Below are 18,825 nucleotides of genomic sequence, written 5' to 3'. Positions count from 1 at the left end.
AAGCGTCAGGGAGGAGATGCTGGCTCCTCAAGCAAGGGACAGGGGTGTCCTTGGTGACCAGCCCCTTGGGGTTCCGGGCTGTCTTCTGCGCAGAGAGAGATGGTGTACGCATCGCGGGAGTCGTCGCCCACGCGGCGTCTCAACAACCTGTCGCCAGCGCCGCACCTGGCGTCCGGCTCGCCGCCGCCCGGGCTGCCGTCGGGGCTGCCATCGGGGCTGCAGTCCGGTTCGCCGTCGCGCTCGCGCCTATCGTACGCCGGGGGGCGCCCGCCCTCGTACGCCGGCAGCCCGGTGCACCACGCGGCCGAGAGGCTGGGAGGCGCCCCGGCCGCCCAGGGCGTCAGCCCCAGCCCCAGCGCCATCCTGGAGCGGCGCGACGTGAAGCCGGACGAGGACCTGGCGAGCAAGGCGGGCGGCATGGTGCTGGTGAAAGGCGAGGGCCTCTATGCTGACCCCTACGGGCTGCTGCACGAGGGCCGTCTGAGCCTGGCCGCGGCCGCCGGCGACCCGTTCGCCTACCCGGGCGCCGGCGGCCTCTACAAGCGCGGCTCGGTGCGCTCGCTCAGCACCTACTCCGCCGCCGCGCTGCAGTCCGATCTGGAGGACTCCCTGTACAAGGCGGCGGGCGGCGGCGGCCCGCTGTACGGCGACGGCTACGGCTTCCGCCTGCCGCCTTCGTCACCGCAGAAGCTGGCCGACGTGGCAGCGCCCCCCGGAGGTCCCCCGCCGCCGCACAGCCCCTACTCGGGGCCGCCCAGCCGCGGCTCGCCAGTGCGCCAGTCCTTCCGCAAGGACTCGGGCTCCTCATCCGTCTTTGCCGAGAGTCCTGGAGGGAAGACCCGCAGCGCGGGGAGCGCCTCGACGGCCGGAGCTCCCCCTTCGGAGCTCTTCCCTGGGCCTGGGGAACGCTCGCTGGTTGGGTTCGGGCCGCCAGTGCCAGCCAAGGACACGGAGACCAGGTGAGGGACGTTAACCAGGCCTCAGGGACTGGGGGTGAGGGGTGCGCTGCGGAGAGGGTTCACGGCAGAGTCCATGGCAGGTGTGTGTCCTGGACTGAGATCCTGGAGTCCTTTGGAGACCTTCAGTAGTCTTGAAGGGTCGCCAGAGAGCATCTTGGATGTGGCAGGGAGGGCATTGGAGAGACCAGCTTGCCATTTTCCTCCCATCCGCAAGACTCGAGGGGGTGGTTGAGAGGTCCCCAGACGAGGACTCTGGAGACTTGGGTTTGCATCCATTTTCTAAGCCTCGGTTTCCTCAACTGTAAAATTGAGGGGCTGAACCACTTTTAGTGGCTTTCCAGTTTAAGAGTTTGCAGCAGTGAGAGCTGTCCAGCACCGGGACAGCTGAAGTCCACTGGGGAGGAGGGTGCTGTTGAGAAATGGTGACGAGGAAAGGAGCACATTCGGGTACCTAGTGTATAGGCTGAGGAGCCCCTGCCCATCGCTCAGTCCCCTCCTAAGGGTGCAGGGCTGGAGGAGGTAACCAGGGCAGTAGGTAATCTGCATCCTCAGGCAGCGCTGCTGAGCGGTGAAGAGAAGCCATTGGCCTTCACACAGCTCTTACGTGGCCTGTGTGGCAGGCACTGCACAGGGTACTGTCAATGCCAAGCTGAGCAAACCCAGTTCCTGTCCTAGTCTAGTGGGGAGACACTCAGCATACCTCCACTTCCCTTGGGTGGTATGGAAGGAGGGGTTCCTTGGGGCTCCTGGGGTCTGTGGAATGGTTTGGGGAGGGGGTCAGGAGAAAGGCAGAGCAGGCGGGGAAAGCATTGCCAGGCATGGAGAGATCAGCGTGCAGCCTTTAGGGAGGGAGTGAAAGGTGAGATGGGAGGCTGTGGGCTTGATCCTTAGGCACTGGGGCCCTTTGCATTGTCTGTGTTTCGGCAGCCAGGGATGGGACGGTGTTTCTTCTGGTTACCAATCTTAGGAATGGGGGGCTGGGCAGGAGAGACCCTATGCTCAGAGGCGAGGTTGCCCAGACCCCCTTCCTCCCCAGGGAGCGCATGGAGGCCATGGAGAAGCAGATTGCCAGCCTCACAGGCCTGGTGCAGAGCGCCTTACTGCGAGGCTCTGAGCCTGAGACCCCCAGGTGAGGCCCCTCTGCCAACACCACTGCCAGGGCCTAGGGGTGGAGCAGGAGGAAGGGGAAATGGGCATCGGCTCTGCCAGTGTCTCACTGGGTGACCCTGGGTGAATCCCTTCCCTTCTCTGGGACTCCATCCTGAGATCAGAGAGCTGGAGGAGATGACATCCAAGGTTGCACCCAGTTCTGAAGGTCTGGGGCTGGCCTGGACCCCCTGATGGCTTTTTTCCCTGTGCCACAGCGAGAAGATTGAAGGCTCCAATGGAGCAGCCACCCCCTCAGCACGTGAGTGACCTTCCCCCTCCCCCATCCTTGTTCTCTCCGAGCCTGTTTTCTAATCTATAAAGTGGGGATTAAGCAATAGCTACATCACTGGCCTTAGCCCAAGAGGTCTTTTTCCTGGCACTTTGATCCCCACCCTTAGGGCTGACCACTTAGGGCAGGTAGAGCCACGGGCTTCTCTGGCTACTGTGTGGGGTCGGAAAGTAGGGAGGACCTTGTCCCAGCCCAGTCCTTCCCAGGCTCACAGTTTGTTCACTTTCTCCCATCCTCGTGGTCCTCTGCAGCCTGTGGGTCAGGCGGCCGGAGCAGCGGGGCCACCCCGGTGTCCGGCCCGCCCCCGCCCTCGGCCAGCAGCACCCCCGCAGGGCAGCCTACCGCCGTTAGCCGCCTGCAGATGCAGCTTCACCTGCGAGGCCTGCAGAACAGCGCCAGTGACTTGCGCGGCCAGCTCCAGCAGTTGCGCAAGCTCCAGGTACGGCCCCGTCCTGGGCCCCGCCCCACCAACGCCCACCTACTGGTCGAAGTCCCTTGCCGCAAGTCCCGCCCCATCCCCTACTACCTCATCCTTTTCCCAGAGCTCCCACGCCCGAGTCCTTCGCCGCTCACTTGTCTCTCTCCGAACCCTTTCTCCCCTTCCCCTTTCTTGAGCTTCCGCCCCCTCGCCGAACCTCCACTTCCTCACCAAGGCCTTACCCCTCGCCCGTGACCCCCTCATTGAGCCCTCCTTCTCCTTCCCTGAGTCCCCATCGCCCTCCTGGAGCCCCAGTCACCCACTGAGCCCCAGTCACCCACTGAGCCCCTCCTTCGTCAGTATCCCTCGGGGCAGTTCCAGTTCCTTCCTGCCCTGCATCCCTTTCCCTGAGTCAGCGACAGCCCTTCCCCCAAGTCCGCTCAGCTCCTCCCTCCTGAGCCCCGACAGTCTCCCCGGCCCTGCCTGGCAGATGGTCCCACCTGTCAGGAGCTTGGCATCGCCGTGTCCGCTCCTCAAGCGGGCCCAGGGCCCGTCAGGTGAGGATAATTAGCAGAGACAGGCTGGGGAGAGAACAGAGAATTGCCATCTGGGCAACGGATAAGATCTCGCCCACCCCCGCCATTCAGGCTTGGAACAGGGTTGGATCGATCGTTAACTTAGTCTTCCTGTCCCAGCCATGGAAACTGTAGCAAATGCCAGCGCTTGAGTCCTTCATTCCAGTCCTGTCCCCATTCCGGGATGATGGAAGCCATAGCCGTGCGGCCGCACTGTCGGCAGGGACCTACATAGGGCTACACCCTGTCCCGCAAATATTCCCAACCCCTTCTCCTGCCTCATATTCCCCAGAACTTAACCTTGCTCTCCTCCCCCTGCAATACCACCCCTGCTCGCGGCCACAGCCATGCAGCTGCCCCTTTGCATGACCCATTTTAACGCTCCCCTCTCCACGATCCCCATCCGTTCTCCTCCTGCCTCTGTTCTTCCCCAGAACTTAGCCCTCTGCCCCTGCCCTTCGCCATCCCACCCCTTCGCTGCTGCCTGAGGCGGAGCCAAGCAGCCGCTTCTTCTGCAGAGCCCCGCCCTGGATTGGGCAGTCCTCTACCCGCCTTCTCCCGGCCCTTCCCCTGCCGCGCGCCTCCGCTCCCCCCACCCGGGTCCATCCGTCCGTGCGTCCCTCAGCTACAGAACCAGGAGTCGGTGCGCGCGCTGCTGAAGCGCACGGAGGCAGAGCTGAGCATGCGCGTATCGGAGGCGGCGCGGCGGCAGGAGGACCCGCTGCAGCGGCAGCGCACCCTGGTGGAAGAGGAGCGGCTGCGCTATCTCAACGACGAGGAGCTTATTACCCAGCAGCTCAAGTGAGGCTGGGCCCGCGGCGGAGGGAGGGGTGCGGGTGTGGCCGGAGTGACCCGCAACCTGGTTTCCCTGGGAGGCGCAGCTCCCTTCCCTCTGAGTCACAGGTGGCGTTGGTCAGTTCTGAAGCCTGATTTCATTCTCCTCTGGCCTGATTTCTCTGTGACCCACAAACCTTTGACCGGATGGCATTATTCCTGATTTCTTTTTTCTGGCTTGATGCCTGCTTTTGCTATGGTCTTGCTTCATAATGATCCACACTCAGGCTTCCTGTGGCCTGCAGCTTCACTGTCATGTGGCCAGCTGCCTGATTTCCCTCTGCCCTCTGCCTACTTTCATTTTGGCCTGTGACCCGTGCAAAGTGACCCTCGGGTAGTGAGTTCAGGTGCATCGTTCAGGTGCCGCCACTGCTCCAGCCTGGCGCTGACCAGCCATCATTGGAGATCCGATTCCCTGATCTCTGAGTCCAGATATAGCCAAGGAAAACCCACCTTCCTTCCTAGTGCAGCTGAAACAGGGCTGTAGTGTTTTCAGAAGGAAGGAGGAATCGCGAGCACTCTGCCTCCGCATGCTTAGGCATGGAGGGGTTAACAGAAGACAGTCTTCTGATCCAAATTTAGCAAATGGGTGTCTGGCCAACCATTCCATTGTCTGGCACCTTTGAAGGAGACGCTGCCTTTCAGTGTCCATTCAGGGAGTGAGCACCCCCACCCTGCTTTCCCTCGCCAGTGATAAGGATCTGAGACAGAGGCCCTGCTCCTTCCTGTGGGCCCTCTCTTGGTGACACAGGGCACTAGGGGACCTGGAGTCCAGTGCCAGCACTGAGAGGCTGAGTGATCAGGGCAGTTCCTGCCCCTCTCTGTGCCCCAGTGTCCTCATCTGTACCCAGCGTTAAGTTTTTCACCTCTGTTTTCAACAAGGGGTTGAGTTGTACTGGCCAGTGACTCCGGGAGCCAGGAGAGGCTGCTCCTTGGAGCCCAGATTCCTCACTAAGTCATAAATGAGCCTCTTGCAACGGGTTCCTTGAGATGGGTCGCTGCTCCTCAGCCTGGGGCCCACATAGCCTAGTGGTACATGTGCATTTTAGCAAGGCCCAAGACAACAATTCCCATGACACCATGTGGCTGAAATAGGGTAAGGGGCCACCCCATCACTCTAGATGTGACAACTTAGTGAGGACTCCAGCCAGATCTCCAAGCAGACTGGCAGGTGCCATCTCTCCTCACCCAGGGAATTCCATTTCTCCAGATTTTCTATCCTTTCCTTGTCCCTTTTCATTCAGCCCAGAGGAGGGGAGTTGGAATTTTCAAAAGGAATTTTACCGAGACATTAAAGGGAAATTAAAGGAGATCTAAAAGCACAGAGCCAGAAGATACGAAAGGAGAGATTTATGCTACCGTCATTATAAGTGTTTGGTCCTTGGCTCCCCGAGGGCCTTGGTTCTCCAGGAACACAGACTCCCCACCCCCTGCCCCATTATCAAACCGATTACTCAGAGAGCTTGGGATCTGCAGTACCGTTTCTGGCAGGATTCTCCATCCTCCTGAAAGGGGACCCCTGCCTCTTCTGGGTTGGGCAGATACTGGGCTCCAACCTGGCCATGAAGGCCCTCACTACCCAGCTCCCATAGCCTTCCCAGGCTTTAACCCTGCAGCCCCCTTCCCCCGCCTCACTCTGGCCATAGCTCCTGCACACTTACTCTTGCTCCAATTTGCTATACCACTTCCTCTTTCCTGGCAACTTGCTGGAAGTTAAAACTGGTTCTGTTTCATTCAGCTTGACTCACTCACCTGTCCATCTAGCCCAGCACTTAAGGTCTGTCTGGGCACTGCCTTTAGGTGCAGCCGCTGCTGACTGAGACCTTTTAGGTCCTGTAATCCACCTTCGCCTAACCCAGGGCCAGCTTTGTAGGTATGCCACCTGTGCAGTCACTCAGAGCGCCATGCTCGGAAGGGCCCCATGCTTGGTGTAATGCTCTGCTGTTGCCATCTTGAAATTCTTAATAATTTTTAAACTAGAGGTAACATTTTCATTTTGCATTGGGCCCCATAAATTATTTAGCTGGTTCCATTTTGACTCTCCCCTCTTGACCCCTCCAGGACTAAACCTGGGTTTGGAAAGCCTAGCTACTTTTTAATCCAGTGTCTAGACTAGCTGGCCTGGGATTCATTTGCAGAGCTTTCCCAGGTTAGAGTCCCCCCAACTTTGGCAGATTGGATGATCAGAAAATCACGTTGCCAGTTGAGCTTAGGGAGGCCTAGTCCCTCCTGCCTGAGAATAGCAGTGTTGTTATCTCCTGAAGGCTTATTTGAGTCCTTTACATGAGAGTGTCTTCCCCCTCTGAGTTATGTTTGGGAGTGACCATTTTATAAAACTGGCACAGCCTGGACCAGTCAGGTGTCACACATATGAGCAGGGGAGTTGTTCTTTCCCATGTGGTAGAGCGAGGGCTGGGCTAGGACAGTGTATGGATTGGGGGCAGCGTGGCTGATGTTGGTCTAATGTGGAAATGAGATGCAGCAGAACCAATGGCTGATGTCAGATGTGAGTAGATCCTGCTTTGCCACAAAATAGCTGTATGACCTTGAACTAACTAGTTAATCTCTTTGAATATCTGAATATCTTTTTTTTCCTTTTTTTTTAAATGCCAGAGTCTTAGGATAGCTAATTAATTAGGGTAAATTCCTATAACAAATAAGCTCCCAAATTGTTTAATAATTCAAAAGTAATAAATATATCTTTCTCATGGAATAGTATTGGGTGGGTTAGGCGGGTGGCTCTTCTCCATGCAGGGACCCAGGCTGATAGAGGTTCTGCCGTCTTCAACTTGTGTTTTCCAAGATCACCCAGAGAGTTTCCAACCAATGAAAAAGGAGAAAGGAGCATGGAGGACCTTACATGGGAGGTTTTTGTGGGCCAGGTCTGGAAGCAGCATGTACCCCTTCCACTCATCTTCCATTGGGAAGACTTCAGTTAAATGGCCACTTATCACTGCAAGGGAGGCTGGGATGTGTAGTCTAGGCTCTGAGCCACCGTTAGTCTGTGTATAAGCTGGAGATAATAACTGTTCCCACCTCCAGGATTTGTTTTGAGGATTAATTAAAGTAATGAAAGCCAAGGCCTGAGTGTGGCACCTGGCATACAGTAAGTGCATAATACAGGATAGCTCTTTAACTGGTAGTGCTGCTGAGTCACAAGCTTTTGCCCTTGACTTCAACCCAGTCTGTCTTTTCACCTGCTAGTTGGATGAAGATGTGTAAGGCATGCTGATAAGATTTGCTGATGACACAGAGCTTTAAGGGGGAGCAAATCTGTTGGATGGTAGAACTGAAATTCAAAAGTTGTTTGCACCTGGATTGAGCTGAAATCCAACAATGGGATTTGACAGGAATATATGTAAAGTCCCGCATGTGGGTCAGGGATGTCAGCGACTCAAGTACAGAACTGAGATGACCTACCTGGGCAGCAGTTCCTTCTCTCCCTTGTTCATTCATTCCACAATTATTTCCCAGACATCTATTCTGCACCAGGCACCATGCCAGGTGCTAGAAACCGGAGATAAATCTGGAAGACACAGTCTTTGCCTGCCTGGGGTTAGTAGTCCAGAAGGCTGCACAACCCAGCCAACAGGAGCTTCAGCGGTTTGGAGGGCAGGAAGCAGACCCAACAGCCGCAAGGGGAGGGGCTGGAGGACAGCCTCCCATTGAGACCTGAGGATCAGTAGGAGTTAGCACGTGTGTGTGCCTGTATGTGTATGGGTGAATGGAATATTCTAGGCAGAGAAAACAGTATTATAAAGAGCCAGAGAGGACAGCACATGTAGCACCTCAGAGCAGGTCTGAAGGGCTCTAAGCAGAAGCCAGATGGGACGAGGGTTACAGCAGCACGGAAAACAAGAGCAGCTCCCAGGCACTGAGCCCTTTGCCACGTGCTTTCCCGTCTGCATTAGCTCATCCAATCCACCTGATGGCCCCCATGAAGAGGGAACTCTTTTTTTTTTTTTTTTTTGAGACAGAGTCCCACTCTGTTGCCCAGGCTGGAGTGCAGTGGCACGATCTCGGCTCACTGCAACCTCCGCCTCCTGGGTTCAAGCGATTCTCCTGCCTCAGCCTCCCAAGTAGCTGGGATTACAGCCGCATGCCACCATGGCCGGCAAATTTTTGTATATTTAGTAAAGACAGGGTTTCGCCATATTGGCCAGTTGGTCTCGAACCCCTGACCTCAGGTGATCAGCCCGCCTCGGCCTCCCAAAGTGCTGGGGTTATAGGCTTGAACCACCACGCCTAGCAGGGAACTCTTACCATCCCTATTTTTTGGACGAGGAGGTTGAAGTTCAGAGATATTAGGTAACTTGCCCAAAATCTCTCCTCTGGCAAGGGCAGAGCTAGGATTGGAGCTTGGATCAGTCTGACTCTAGAAACAAGTTTTCAACTACCACCTTCCTGCCCTTCTTGGCTGCATTGAAAAGTTCGGATGTTAGCCTCAGGATGATGGGATCCATTTAGCGTTCAATGGCACAAGTGATGACCTGATCTGATTTACATTTTAGAAGAATGTAGGGTCTCAAATGACACAAGTTCAGCATATAGGAGCTGAAAATCTAAAGCAGCTTTGGCTCTCAGGAAAGAGGCTATGTGGCTGGATCATTTGAGAGAAGGGCAATGGACATGGCAGTTTCCCCCGAGACAAGAGACCTCCCCAGGGGCACGTGCTCTGCCTCTGGTTCTTTGAAAGGCAACTAAGTTCTCTCTGCTTCCTTGGCAGAATAGAATCAGGGGATGCAAGTTACAATGAGAGATACTCGGGCAGATATTGCTGAGGGTCAGAGCTTCTAAGGGGGCAGATGGTGCAGGGCACCTCTTAGGGAGTGCTTCTGAAGTCTCCTCATCTCTGAGATTTGGCATTGCAGATTTTACTTGAGTATGTGGCCTGATGGCTGGCTTTTATGTTTGTTTGCTTTTGAGACAAGGTCTCCCTCTGTCACTCAGGCTAGAGTGCAGTGGCACGATCACGGCTCACTGCAGCCTCAACCTCCTGGGCTCAAGTGATCCCCCTGCCTTAGCCTCCCGAGTAGCTGGGACTACAGGCACCTGCCAATACATCCAGCTAATTATTTTATTTTTTTTGTAGCAATGAGGTCTCCCTATGTTGTCCAGGCTGGTCTTGAATTCCTGGGCTCAAGTGATCCGCCTGCCTCAGGCTCCCAAAGTACTGGGATTACGGGTGTGAGCCACCGCGCCCAGCCTCCTGCTTTTACTTTTGATCCAACTGGTGGCCTGATTTCTTTCCAGCTGCCCAATTTCAGGGGGCTGGGCTGGCATCTCAGGCCAAAAGGGCTGAAAGGGTCTCTCTGTGGCTGCAGTGACCTGGAGAAATCGGTGGAGAAGATCCAGAGGGATATGTCCCACAACCACCGGCTGGTGCCCGGCCCTGAGCTGGAGGAGAAGGCACTGGTGCTGAAGCAGCTCGGGGAGACGCTGACAGAGCTCAAGGGTGGGTCTGGGGCCTGCGAATGCAGCACGTTGTTCAGGGTGGGGGAGTCTGCCATACTCCAGCCACCATCCTCTCCTCCCAGTCTGTGGTGCTCCCTCTGGCCCCAGCTCACGCCTTCCTGTCTCCTCAGCTCACTTCCCCGGCCTGCAGAGCAAGATGCGGGTGGTGCTGCGTGTGGAGGTGGAGGCGGTGAAGTTCCTGAAGGAGGAGCCCCAGCGCCTGGATGGGCTCCTCAAGCGCTGCCGCGGGGTCACAGACACGCTGGCCCAGATCCGAAGGTCATTCTGTCCCTGACCTCTGATTTCCCATGGGGTCACACACCGGGCCCAGACCCATAGGTCAGACTGAACCCTTACCCCAACTCCCCCAAAGGTCACTGGCATGCTCACTGGACTGGCACTTCAGCTCTGCCCTGTGACCCCTGCATGCTGTAGACCTGGCTTCCTCTTATACCAGGGGCAGTCACTCCTCCCCAGGCCCTCCCACCTCTCCTGCAGCATCCCAGAGCCTGCCTCCCACCCCACCTCCCTCAGGGCAGCCTTCCTGCAGAAGGGTCTCCACCTGCTGGCCTCACAGCTGCTCCCAACTCTCCCAACCCCAGGCAAGTGGATGAGGGTGTGTGGCCACCCCCCAACAATCTCCTGAGTCAGTCCCCCAAGAAGGTGACGGCAGAGACTGACTTCAACAAGAGCGTGGACTTCGAAATGCCACCCCCCAGCCCCCCGCTGAACCTGCATGAGCTGAGCGGGCCAGCTGAAGGGGCCTCTCTTACCCCCAAGGGGGGCAACCCCACCAAAGGCCTGGACACTCCTGGCAAGAGAAGCGTGGACAAAGCTGTGTCTGTCGAGGTGCTGGGGCCAGGGATTGTGGGTGGGGCCATGAGCCAGGTTCACACATTCTACAACCATCCTTCCTAGAGTGGGGAGTGCCAATCCTGTGGGTCTTTTTCCTTGGGGGAGGAGGGTCAGTGCCCTAATGGAAGTCTAAGAAGCGTAATGAGGGTAACATTAGCCCTCCTAGACAGAAAGCATATTATAAAGCTACAATAATCAAAGCAGTATGATGTTTGCCCAAGAATAGACTATGTAGTCAGTGAAACAATAGAATGCCCAGAAATAGATCTAAGTTTATCACGAATGTAATATATAATGAGGGTGGCATTCCTATCCATGGGGATGCCATGTGATACCCACGAGAAGTTGAAGGGTCTTCCTGGAGGTGGGATCAAATATGAGGCTTCATTTTCTATTCCTTGCCTGTGTGGCTTGGGGGAGGAGGCTGAGGCCCCAGAGATCCTGGAGCAGGAGAGCTACCTGGGTCCTGACTCCTGGCTCCCTCTTAAGGCTGCAGAACGAGACTGGGAGGAGAAGCGGGCAGCCCTGACCCAGTACAGTGCCAAGGACATCAACCGGCTGCTGGAAGAGACACAGGCAGAGCTGCTCAAGGCCATCCCTGACCTGGACTGTGCCAGCAAGGCCCATCCAGGCCCGGGCCCCACTCCAGATCACAAGCCCCCCAAGGCCCCCCATGGCCAGAAGGCAGCCCCCCGAACGGAGCCCAGTGGGAGGAGGGGCTCAGGTATGGGGAGTAGTAGGGCTGGTGAGGAGCCCAGCATGGGGGAGTGCCCTCCTCAGGAGCTCAGGCTGATGGGGAAGGCACTGGGGTCTCAAGATCATTGTGGTTGGGCTGCCAGACAAGAGAGGCCCTGAGACATCAGCCGCCACTAAAGGGAGACTGGGACCCAGAAGGACAGGGCGAGCTGGACTCCATCCCGGCATTTCCCACTGTCCTGGGAAGGGAGCCACTGAGAGGACCAGGCAGGGAGCAAGTCCAGGCAGAGTCATCCGCCTCCATGACTTGGCTGGGCGCATGCCGCGAACCAGGCTGTGTTGAGGGCGGGTTGAGCGCTGATACTGCTGATACTGACACAGTTCCCATGGTTCCCAGCCTGAGTCACGGTCCTGGGAGTGGCAGAAATCCAGACCAGAAGTGGCAGTCATCATTCCTTCATTTTATTCATTCCTGCAATGCATATTTGTTAAGCACCTACTATGTGCTAGGTGCTGGAGATATGGAAATAAGACAGGGCTTGCTTTCAAAGAGCTCAAAATTTAGTGGGGGGAATAACACTGACATTTGTGTTTATCAAGCACTTACTCTGTGATAAGAACTGTTCCATTGCTTTTAATGTAGTCATCCTTATAATTTTATTTTTATTTTTTATTTTTTATTTATTTATTTTTTTTGAGACGGAGTCTGTCTCTGTCGCCCAGGCTGGAGTGCAGTGGCGCGATCTCGGCTCACTACAAGCTCCGCCTCCCGGGTTCTCGCCATTCTCCTCCCTCAGCCTCCCAAGTAGCTGGGACTACAGGCGCCTGCACCATGCCCAGCTAATTTTTTTTGTATTTTTAGTAGAGATGGGGTCTCACCGTGTTAGCCAAGATGGTCTCGATCTCCTGACCTCATGATCCGCCAACCTTGGCCTCCCAAAGTGCTGGGATTGCAGGCTTGAGCCACCACGCCTGGCCTCATCTTTATAATTTTATAACAAGCTCAGGAGGCAGATACGGTAGTTATTCCCATTTTACAGAGGAGGACATAGGCTCAAAATGATTAAGAAATCTGTGCCAGGCCATGCCTAGTATGTAAACCAGAAATAGAATGCAGGAGCTAAATGTAATAGCAGAGGTGAATGCCAGTACTGTGCAGTCCTGGCGGAGGCCCTAGGACGGCAGGAAGGCTTCCCTAAAGAGGTGACTTTTCACTGAAGTCTTGCAAATGAGTGGGCACTTCCCTAGCCAGTGAGAGAGGGTACTCCAGGGTGAGGGAACAGCGTGTGCAAACGCCTGGAGGTGTGTGTGTGGCATGGCCTGAACAGGGTCCAACCTGGGGAGCAGCAAGCAGAGCTGAGGCTGAAAGCTTGGCAGGTGCAGAGGTGCTGGCCTAAGGAGCTTGGACGTGGTTTGGGGTGATGGGGAGCCACTGCAAGATCAAAGGCAGGGGAATGGTTAGAGTGACCTCTCTGCAGGTTACCCTGGAAACAGGGCTGGAGGACAAATTGGGGGAGAGGAGAGCCTAGTGGGAGGGGCCAGGATCCCTGGAGGAGAGATGGAGAGCTGAGCCGAGGCAAGGGTGAGGGGCAGTGGGAAGGAGGTGGTTAGAGCAGCGCCTCTCTAACTTGAATGTGTGTCCGTCACCCCAGGATTTGTTCAACCAGATTCTGGTTTAGTTGCCCAGAGGTGGGGCCTGAGCTGCAGTTCTGACAAGCTTCCAGGCGCTGCCAGTGCTGCTGGTCCACAGACCACACTTGGAGTAGCAAGAGTGCTGTCAGGAGAGGGACAGGGCATGGGGCTTGTGTGCAGGAGGAGGTAAGAGAAGGAGGGGCCCTGTGTTCTTGCCCCCAGGCTTTCCTCTCACCTCCTCCTGGTCCTCCCTGGAGGAAGAAGCAAGGTTTATCCCCTTCAAGTTAGATGTAGTACACTGACTCCAAGGTTGCAGGCCTGCTGACCCCCAGCCCCTTGGTGCCTGCAGATGAGTTGACAGTGCCCCGATACCGCACGGAGAAGCCCTCAAAGTCGCCCCCACCGCCCCCTCCCCGCCGGAGCTTCCCCTCCTCCCACGGCCTGACCACCACACGCACCGGAGAGGTGGTGGTCACCAGCAAGAAGGACTCGGCCTTCATCAAGGTACCACTCCCACCTCAGACAGAGGGCCAGGGGACTGAGTTAGGATGAAGCCTCAGATGACTTCTGGAGACCCTCTGGGGTGGGAAAGAGACCCCTTTCTCAGAGAACATGGAAGGAAAGAGGGAGTGGCCGGTAGCGACTTTGTCCTGCTAGTTTGGGATTCTAGGTATGTGTATTTGCCTTAATTCCATGCCAGGCTCCTGTCCGTTGAGGGACATCCTGGCAGGGGTGTAGCAGCAGAAGTAGCAGACGAGAAGCTGGGGCGGATGGGGGAGCTCACCTGGGAGGTGAGCTGGTGCTGAAGCGGGGCAGAGCCTGGCCTTGACAGGAGTCCCGGGCCTTGCAGAAGGCCGAGTCTGAGGAGCTGGAGGTGCAGAAGCCCCAGGTGAAGCTGCGCCGGGCTGTGTCTGAGGTGGCCCGCCCAGCCTCCACACCACCCATCATGGCCTCCGCCATCAAGGACGAGGATGACGAGGATCGCATCATCGCAGAGCTAGAGGTAGGTCAGGGCACACCTGGCCCCCAAGGTCTCAGCCAGGCCCCCTTCCCTCCCAGGCTGCCCCCAGGCCAGGTGACAGGATGAGGCAGAAGATGGGCTCTCGGGCTCCCTGTGGAGCGCTGGCTGTTCAGACCCCAGCCTTTTGCCTCCATTTCTTCTCCACTGTGAAATGAGGGGTAGGGGTCTAAAGTCCTCTCCTTGCAGGTTTGAGTTTTTTAATTGTAGTCTGTGAGTCCCCCCAAGTATCCCCAGACCTCCTGCACTCTGAAAGTCCCATATCCGAAGATTCTGAGATCACCGAGTTTGGAGACCCCCATCCCCCAGTGTTCCGAGATCAGCTCATGCTTGAGACCCCCATACTTGAGTATTCTGAGGCCAGAGCTCTGAGACTCTCATGCCCCATGCCTCGACTCTCCCAGAGGTGTCAGTCACCACACTCAAGCGTTCTCAGCCACCCCCAGCCCCAGTGCGGGAGACTGGACTACCAGGGCTCTGAGGTGACCAGATGAGGGCAGAGAGGGCTGGCGGCTATGGCAAGGGACCAAGGGGTGAGGCTGGGGGCCGATGCCATCCCAGGCCACCCTCCCCAAGGGTGCCGGGGCCACAGGCCAGCACTCCCATCCTCCCTGGTGCCCCCTCCTCCAAACCTGCCCCCACCTTCTGCTCCCCAGGTGTTTGAGAGAAGCTCAGTGTCTTCCCTCCCCCCCACGCCCCGCCGCCAGCTGATCCCCACCTTGCTGTCCCCCCAGGACCTGGGCCCCCCCGGGGGCTCAGCCCCAGGCCCTACACGGAAGGTAACGGGGCTGCTCCCACTTCTCACAGCTCTCTCTCTGCCTGTGCCCCCACAGCTTCCTCTCCTTATCTCCCACGCTAACCCGCTAAAACGCCAGTCACCATCCCAAGTCCCACCATGGCCACAGCCACTGCCACAGCATTACATGGGGACTCACCCCTCCCCCATTCCAAGGACAGGCGCATAACCCTTCCTCCCCGCTGCCTGCTGGGGGGCTCCCTGAGACTCCAGCAGCCTGGGTGTCTGGTGGCCCCTCGTGTCTGCATTTTCTCACAGGCTTGCTGATGGAGGCCTGAGTATTTTGTTCTGGTCCGCAGTCTGAGCTTAGGTCTGGCCCGAAGGCTGAGTGTGGCCAAGATTGGAGTTTGGATCTTGCTCACAAGATGACTTTGAGTCCAACTCAAAATCTGACCTTGTCCTGAGCCCTTGCCTAGCCCCCACCTCCATCTTCGCTGCTCTGCTGCCTGTGCCGGGGAGGGGCTCTGTTTTTCCCCTAGAATCTATGCCTTGCACTGGGGGCCAGGACACCACAGGGGTAGGCTCATCTACAGCCTCACTAGCCCCAGGGCCTACGTTGCTCTCTTGGACAGAGAGCCTGGAATGGAAGAAAGCTATGCCATTCCTTGGCTGCTGGTTCTTTTGGCATTGGGAAATTCTTCCTTCTCTCTAACGTCAGTCCTTGCTGCTGTCCTGCTGCACTTATTTCCTCTTTATTCTTTCCTGGGAATTTGGGGGTGAACCTGCTGCCTGCACCCTACCCCTGGGGACTGTGCTTGGGGAGGAGGGGAGGGGGAAGGTCTGGGAATCTCTCTCTCTCTGCCAGGTCAGGTTGAGGCAGGGGGGCCTCTGCTCTGGGGAAGGAGAGCCTCCCATGTGCACACACTCCCTATCTGGGGCTCCCTGGCCCACAGCGGGCTCTGTGCTGGTGGCCACCTGATTTCTGGCCTGGGTGGAGGCCTGCTGGCGCTTTGGTTTCCTGGCGGGGGAGGAGCAGAGGGGCATCAGATAGTGGACAGTGCCTTCTGCTGGGCAGAGGATGGGCACACAGCAGTGCGAGGAACCTCTAGGATGAGCTGTATGGAAGGGGCGCCTCCTGGGCTGGCCATGCCCTTGGCACTTTGGCCCCTCCCATCCAAGACCTGCCCCTTTCTGGCTCTGGGAGCCCATCCTGAGGGGCCCAGTGGACAAGGCCTTTTGCCCCTGGCCGACCCTCTGCATCCTGCGGCAGCATCGGGCAACGGAGCCGGGCGAACGTGAGGTTGCCCTCTCTGCCTTCCCAGTCAGCACCCCCCACTTCCAGGTAAGCAGGTGGCAAGACTGGGTGGGTTCCTTTGGGAGGGGATGGTTGGGGGTCCCTGCTGCCCCCTCCCATCTCCCCACAGCTCCCTTTAGTGGAAGGAGCACTGGCCTTGGAGTCAGACTATCTGGGTTCAAATCCAGGCTCTGCCACTAACTAGCTGTGGGTGGGTGGCCTTGGGTGAAGTGTGTAACCTCCCTCGCCCTGGTGAGAGCAGCAGTCACTTCACAGGTTAAGGTAGGCACTGAAGGTGAGGAAGGATGTGATGGCACCTGGCACAAGCCTGGTGCTCAGAGTTAGACCAGGATTCACTCACATTGGGGAGTGGTACTTGGGGCTTCCCTCTGTGCCCTCACCGAGGCCAGGGCCAGGGATACTGGCGCCGGAGCAGATGCCCAAGGGAGCTTTGCCCGAGTGTGTGTGCCACAGAGGATTTGGCAGGGGGCAAGCCCCACCCCTTCTAGCTGTGAAGCTCTTGGGGAGAGCACACAAAGTTGGGGTAGACCAGAAGTCTCTGGTTTGAGATGCCAGAGACTGACATGTCGTCTCTGCCCACATGGGGCCAAAGGTCTCGGCCATTCCATTCATTTCAACAAATAGCTAATATTTATGAAGCACTCACAACATGCCCAGCGAGCTCACTTCATCCTCCACCAGCCCCACCTTGGTGTTGAGTCATTGCACAGATGGGCACACTCATGGGAGCAACCCTGAGCCCGGCTCCCAGAGGCTCACATGGGTGGTGTAAAGTAAACATGTGCCTGCCCTGGCCAAATCGGCACCTTTACTGGAAAGTAGGAGGCCATAGGGTATGGTGGGAAAGACCTGAATTCTGGTCCCAATTTTGCCTCCAACTTACTGGGTAGCCTCTGTCAGGACCCTCCCTGCCTCAGTTTCCCCATCTGTAAAAGAAAGGGGCTAGGCTCACCTAACTGTAACCCCCATTTTAGCTTGGGGTTTGGTTGTAGGAATCACACTTTTCCTCATCTTCCTTCTCCCCGCAGGCTGCCCCAGGTCCCAGGGCCTTCTGCGTCCCAAGGATCATCTTGACAGAGTGTGCCCCCAACCCTCCCTCCCCGCCAGAGGCCAGACTTGAAGAACTGGGACCCAGGACAGCTCCCACCCCAAGACCTCAGACCCTGGCTGACAGCGGGAGGGGCTGGGATGGTCCACAGGCCCCACCAGGGGTAGTGGGGGAGACTTCTGGGCCGAGGAACAGCTTCATGCCCCGGAAGGAGGGGGCAGCTCTGAAGAGACTGGGTGGAGGAGGCAGCAGCCTAGAGGATGGAGGAGCCAGGGTACCATGTCCTCAGGGACCAGCCCAGGATGGGACTCCGGAGACCTCTACTGCTGACACCTACCCAGAGGAGATCCTCAAGGACTCTGGACATGATGCCCAAACCTGCAGTAGGGAGCACCAGGGCCAGGCTGCTGGCAACTCAGGCTGCACCACGTGGGGCGCCACTGCCCAGCAGATGGACAGCTTGGAGGAGACACTCCGGGAGCTGGAAGCCACCCTGAGCAACATGGGCACAGGCCCTGCCGTGGGGTCCCCTGGCAGCCCCCCACCCCTACTCCTCGGCCCCCAGGTGGCTGCCCCCTCTTCATCCTCCCCTGCTGCCTTCCTCCTCCATTTCCAGAGTCAGACAGAGTAGGGGGCAGCAGAAATGCCAGGCCAGCCCCCTCCTCCCACCGGCCTTCTCTCAGCTCTTACCACTCTCCTGGGAGCCTGGTGCCAGGGCAGGGTTTGCAGGCAGAGTCCGGGGGAGGCTGGGAAGCCGGCCTACCCAGGGGCTGGCCAATCCCCAGCCTTGGCAAGAATCAGGGCCTCTCCCCTTCTGCTCTGTATCTGTAAACCAACAAATAAAGTTCTCTCCCCACCTTCCATCCCCATGCTCCCCTCCCCCTCCTGTCTCTGATTCTCTGTCTCTGTCATCTCTCTGCTTGCGCCTCTGGATCCCCAGTGCCCCGCGGGCAGGCCTGGTACTTGGGGAGGTTCATGGGAGCCAAGCTTGCCCATCCCTAGGGAGACCTCACCTGCATCCTCCCTTTAGGAGGAGGATGTGGGCCTGGGGCTGCCCCTCTGCTCTGTGTGCCATTATAGAGAGCCCCTCGCTGGCATGTGCACCCAGGTCCAGATGGTGCCCCTTGCCAGGAGTGGGGTTGCTGCTGGGGACCCTCACTTTAGCAGAGGCTCCCCAAGGAGGGCATCAGCTGCCCCTGAGCTACTCAAGGAAGCCACCGAAGAGCTCTCCCTCAAGAGCCACTGGGAAACTGGCTTGGGCCCCACCCCTCTCCTGCAGGGAGACCATAAGTGGGGACTCAGAGGGTGGACCTGGGTTCTGGACTCAGATGTGGAGCCAGAGAGGGGTCTCCAGGTCTCAAAGGGCCCCACTGAGGAGGTCCCAGCCCCGAGACCCCACCCAGTGCTAGGGTTCCTGTGTGATTCACCCCACGTGGACTCTGCAACTGCAACCCTGTTCCTCTTCCTGCAGAGTGGCGGAGGCAGTGTACCGCCCATGAAGGTGGTGACTCCAGGGGCCTCTCGGCTGAAGGCGGCCCAGGGCCAGGTGGGCAGCCCCGACAAAAGCAAACATGGCAAGCAGAGGGCCGAGTACATGCGGATCCAGGCCCAGCAGCAGGTGAGGGCGGGGACTGTGGGGGCCATCGAGGCCCGCTCTGCTGCATGCCGGGCCCCTGCTCCGCTGGGCATCTCCTGCCCCTGCTCCCGTGACCAGCTTTCCCAACCTCTACCCAGACAGACCTTCCCTGCCAGGACTGCCCCACCCACCCCCGAACCATCTTCTCCCTCCTCCCGATCCCGGAGCTTTGGATCTAGATTAGCATATGAGTTCTCAACCAGGCACCTCC

The 18,825-nt window shown here is 57.6% G+C and overlaps 1 protein-coding gene across 8 annotated transcripts in view; it reads left to right on the top strand.

Moving 5' to 3' along the window:
- Positions 1-18,825, top strand: part of SRCIN1 (SRC kinase signaling inhibitor 1) — a 74,682-nt gene that overhangs the window by 42,296 nt on the left and 13,561 nt on the right. For 6 of the 8 annotated variants that reach the window (XM_054456429.2, XM_054456425.2, XM_054456432.2 and 3 more), the window contains 12 exons: positions 94-959; positions 1,996-2,088; positions 2,324-2,367; positions 2,649-2,836; positions 4,016-4,191; positions 9,549-9,679; positions 9,810-9,957; positions 10,281-10,527; positions 11,023-11,257; positions 13,211-13,365; positions 13,712-13,864; positions 18,450-18,596. In XM_054456429.2, the coding sequence (XP_054312404.2) occupies positions 94-959; positions 1,996-2,088; positions 2,324-2,367; positions 2,649-2,836; positions 4,016-4,191; positions 9,549-9,679; positions 9,810-9,957; positions 10,281-10,527; positions 11,023-11,257; positions 13,211-13,365; positions 13,712-13,864; positions 18,450-18,596 (2,583 nt within the window). Of the gene's footprint in view, positions 1-93; positions 960-1,995; positions 2,089-2,323; positions 2,368-2,648; positions 2,837-4,015; positions 4,192-9,548; positions 9,680-9,809; positions 9,958-10,280; positions 10,528-11,022; positions 11,258-13,210; positions 13,366-13,711; positions 13,865-14,535; positions 14,659-15,690; positions 15,953-18,449; positions 18,597-18,825 lie in introns of those variants that run through there. The other 2 variants (XM_054456422.2, XM_054456430.2) reach the window with 2 other exon arrangements.

The sequence above is a fragment of the Pongo pygmaeus genome, chromosome 19, assembly GCF_028885625.2.
Source record: "Pongo pygmaeus isolate AG05252 chromosome 19, NHGRI_mPonPyg2-v2.0_pri, whole genome shotgun sequence".
NCBI classification, from domain to species: Eukaryota; Metazoa; Chordata; class Mammalia; order Primates; family Hominidae; genus Pongo; species Pongo pygmaeus.
This window is presented reverse-complemented; position numbering and strand designations above follow the sequence as displayed.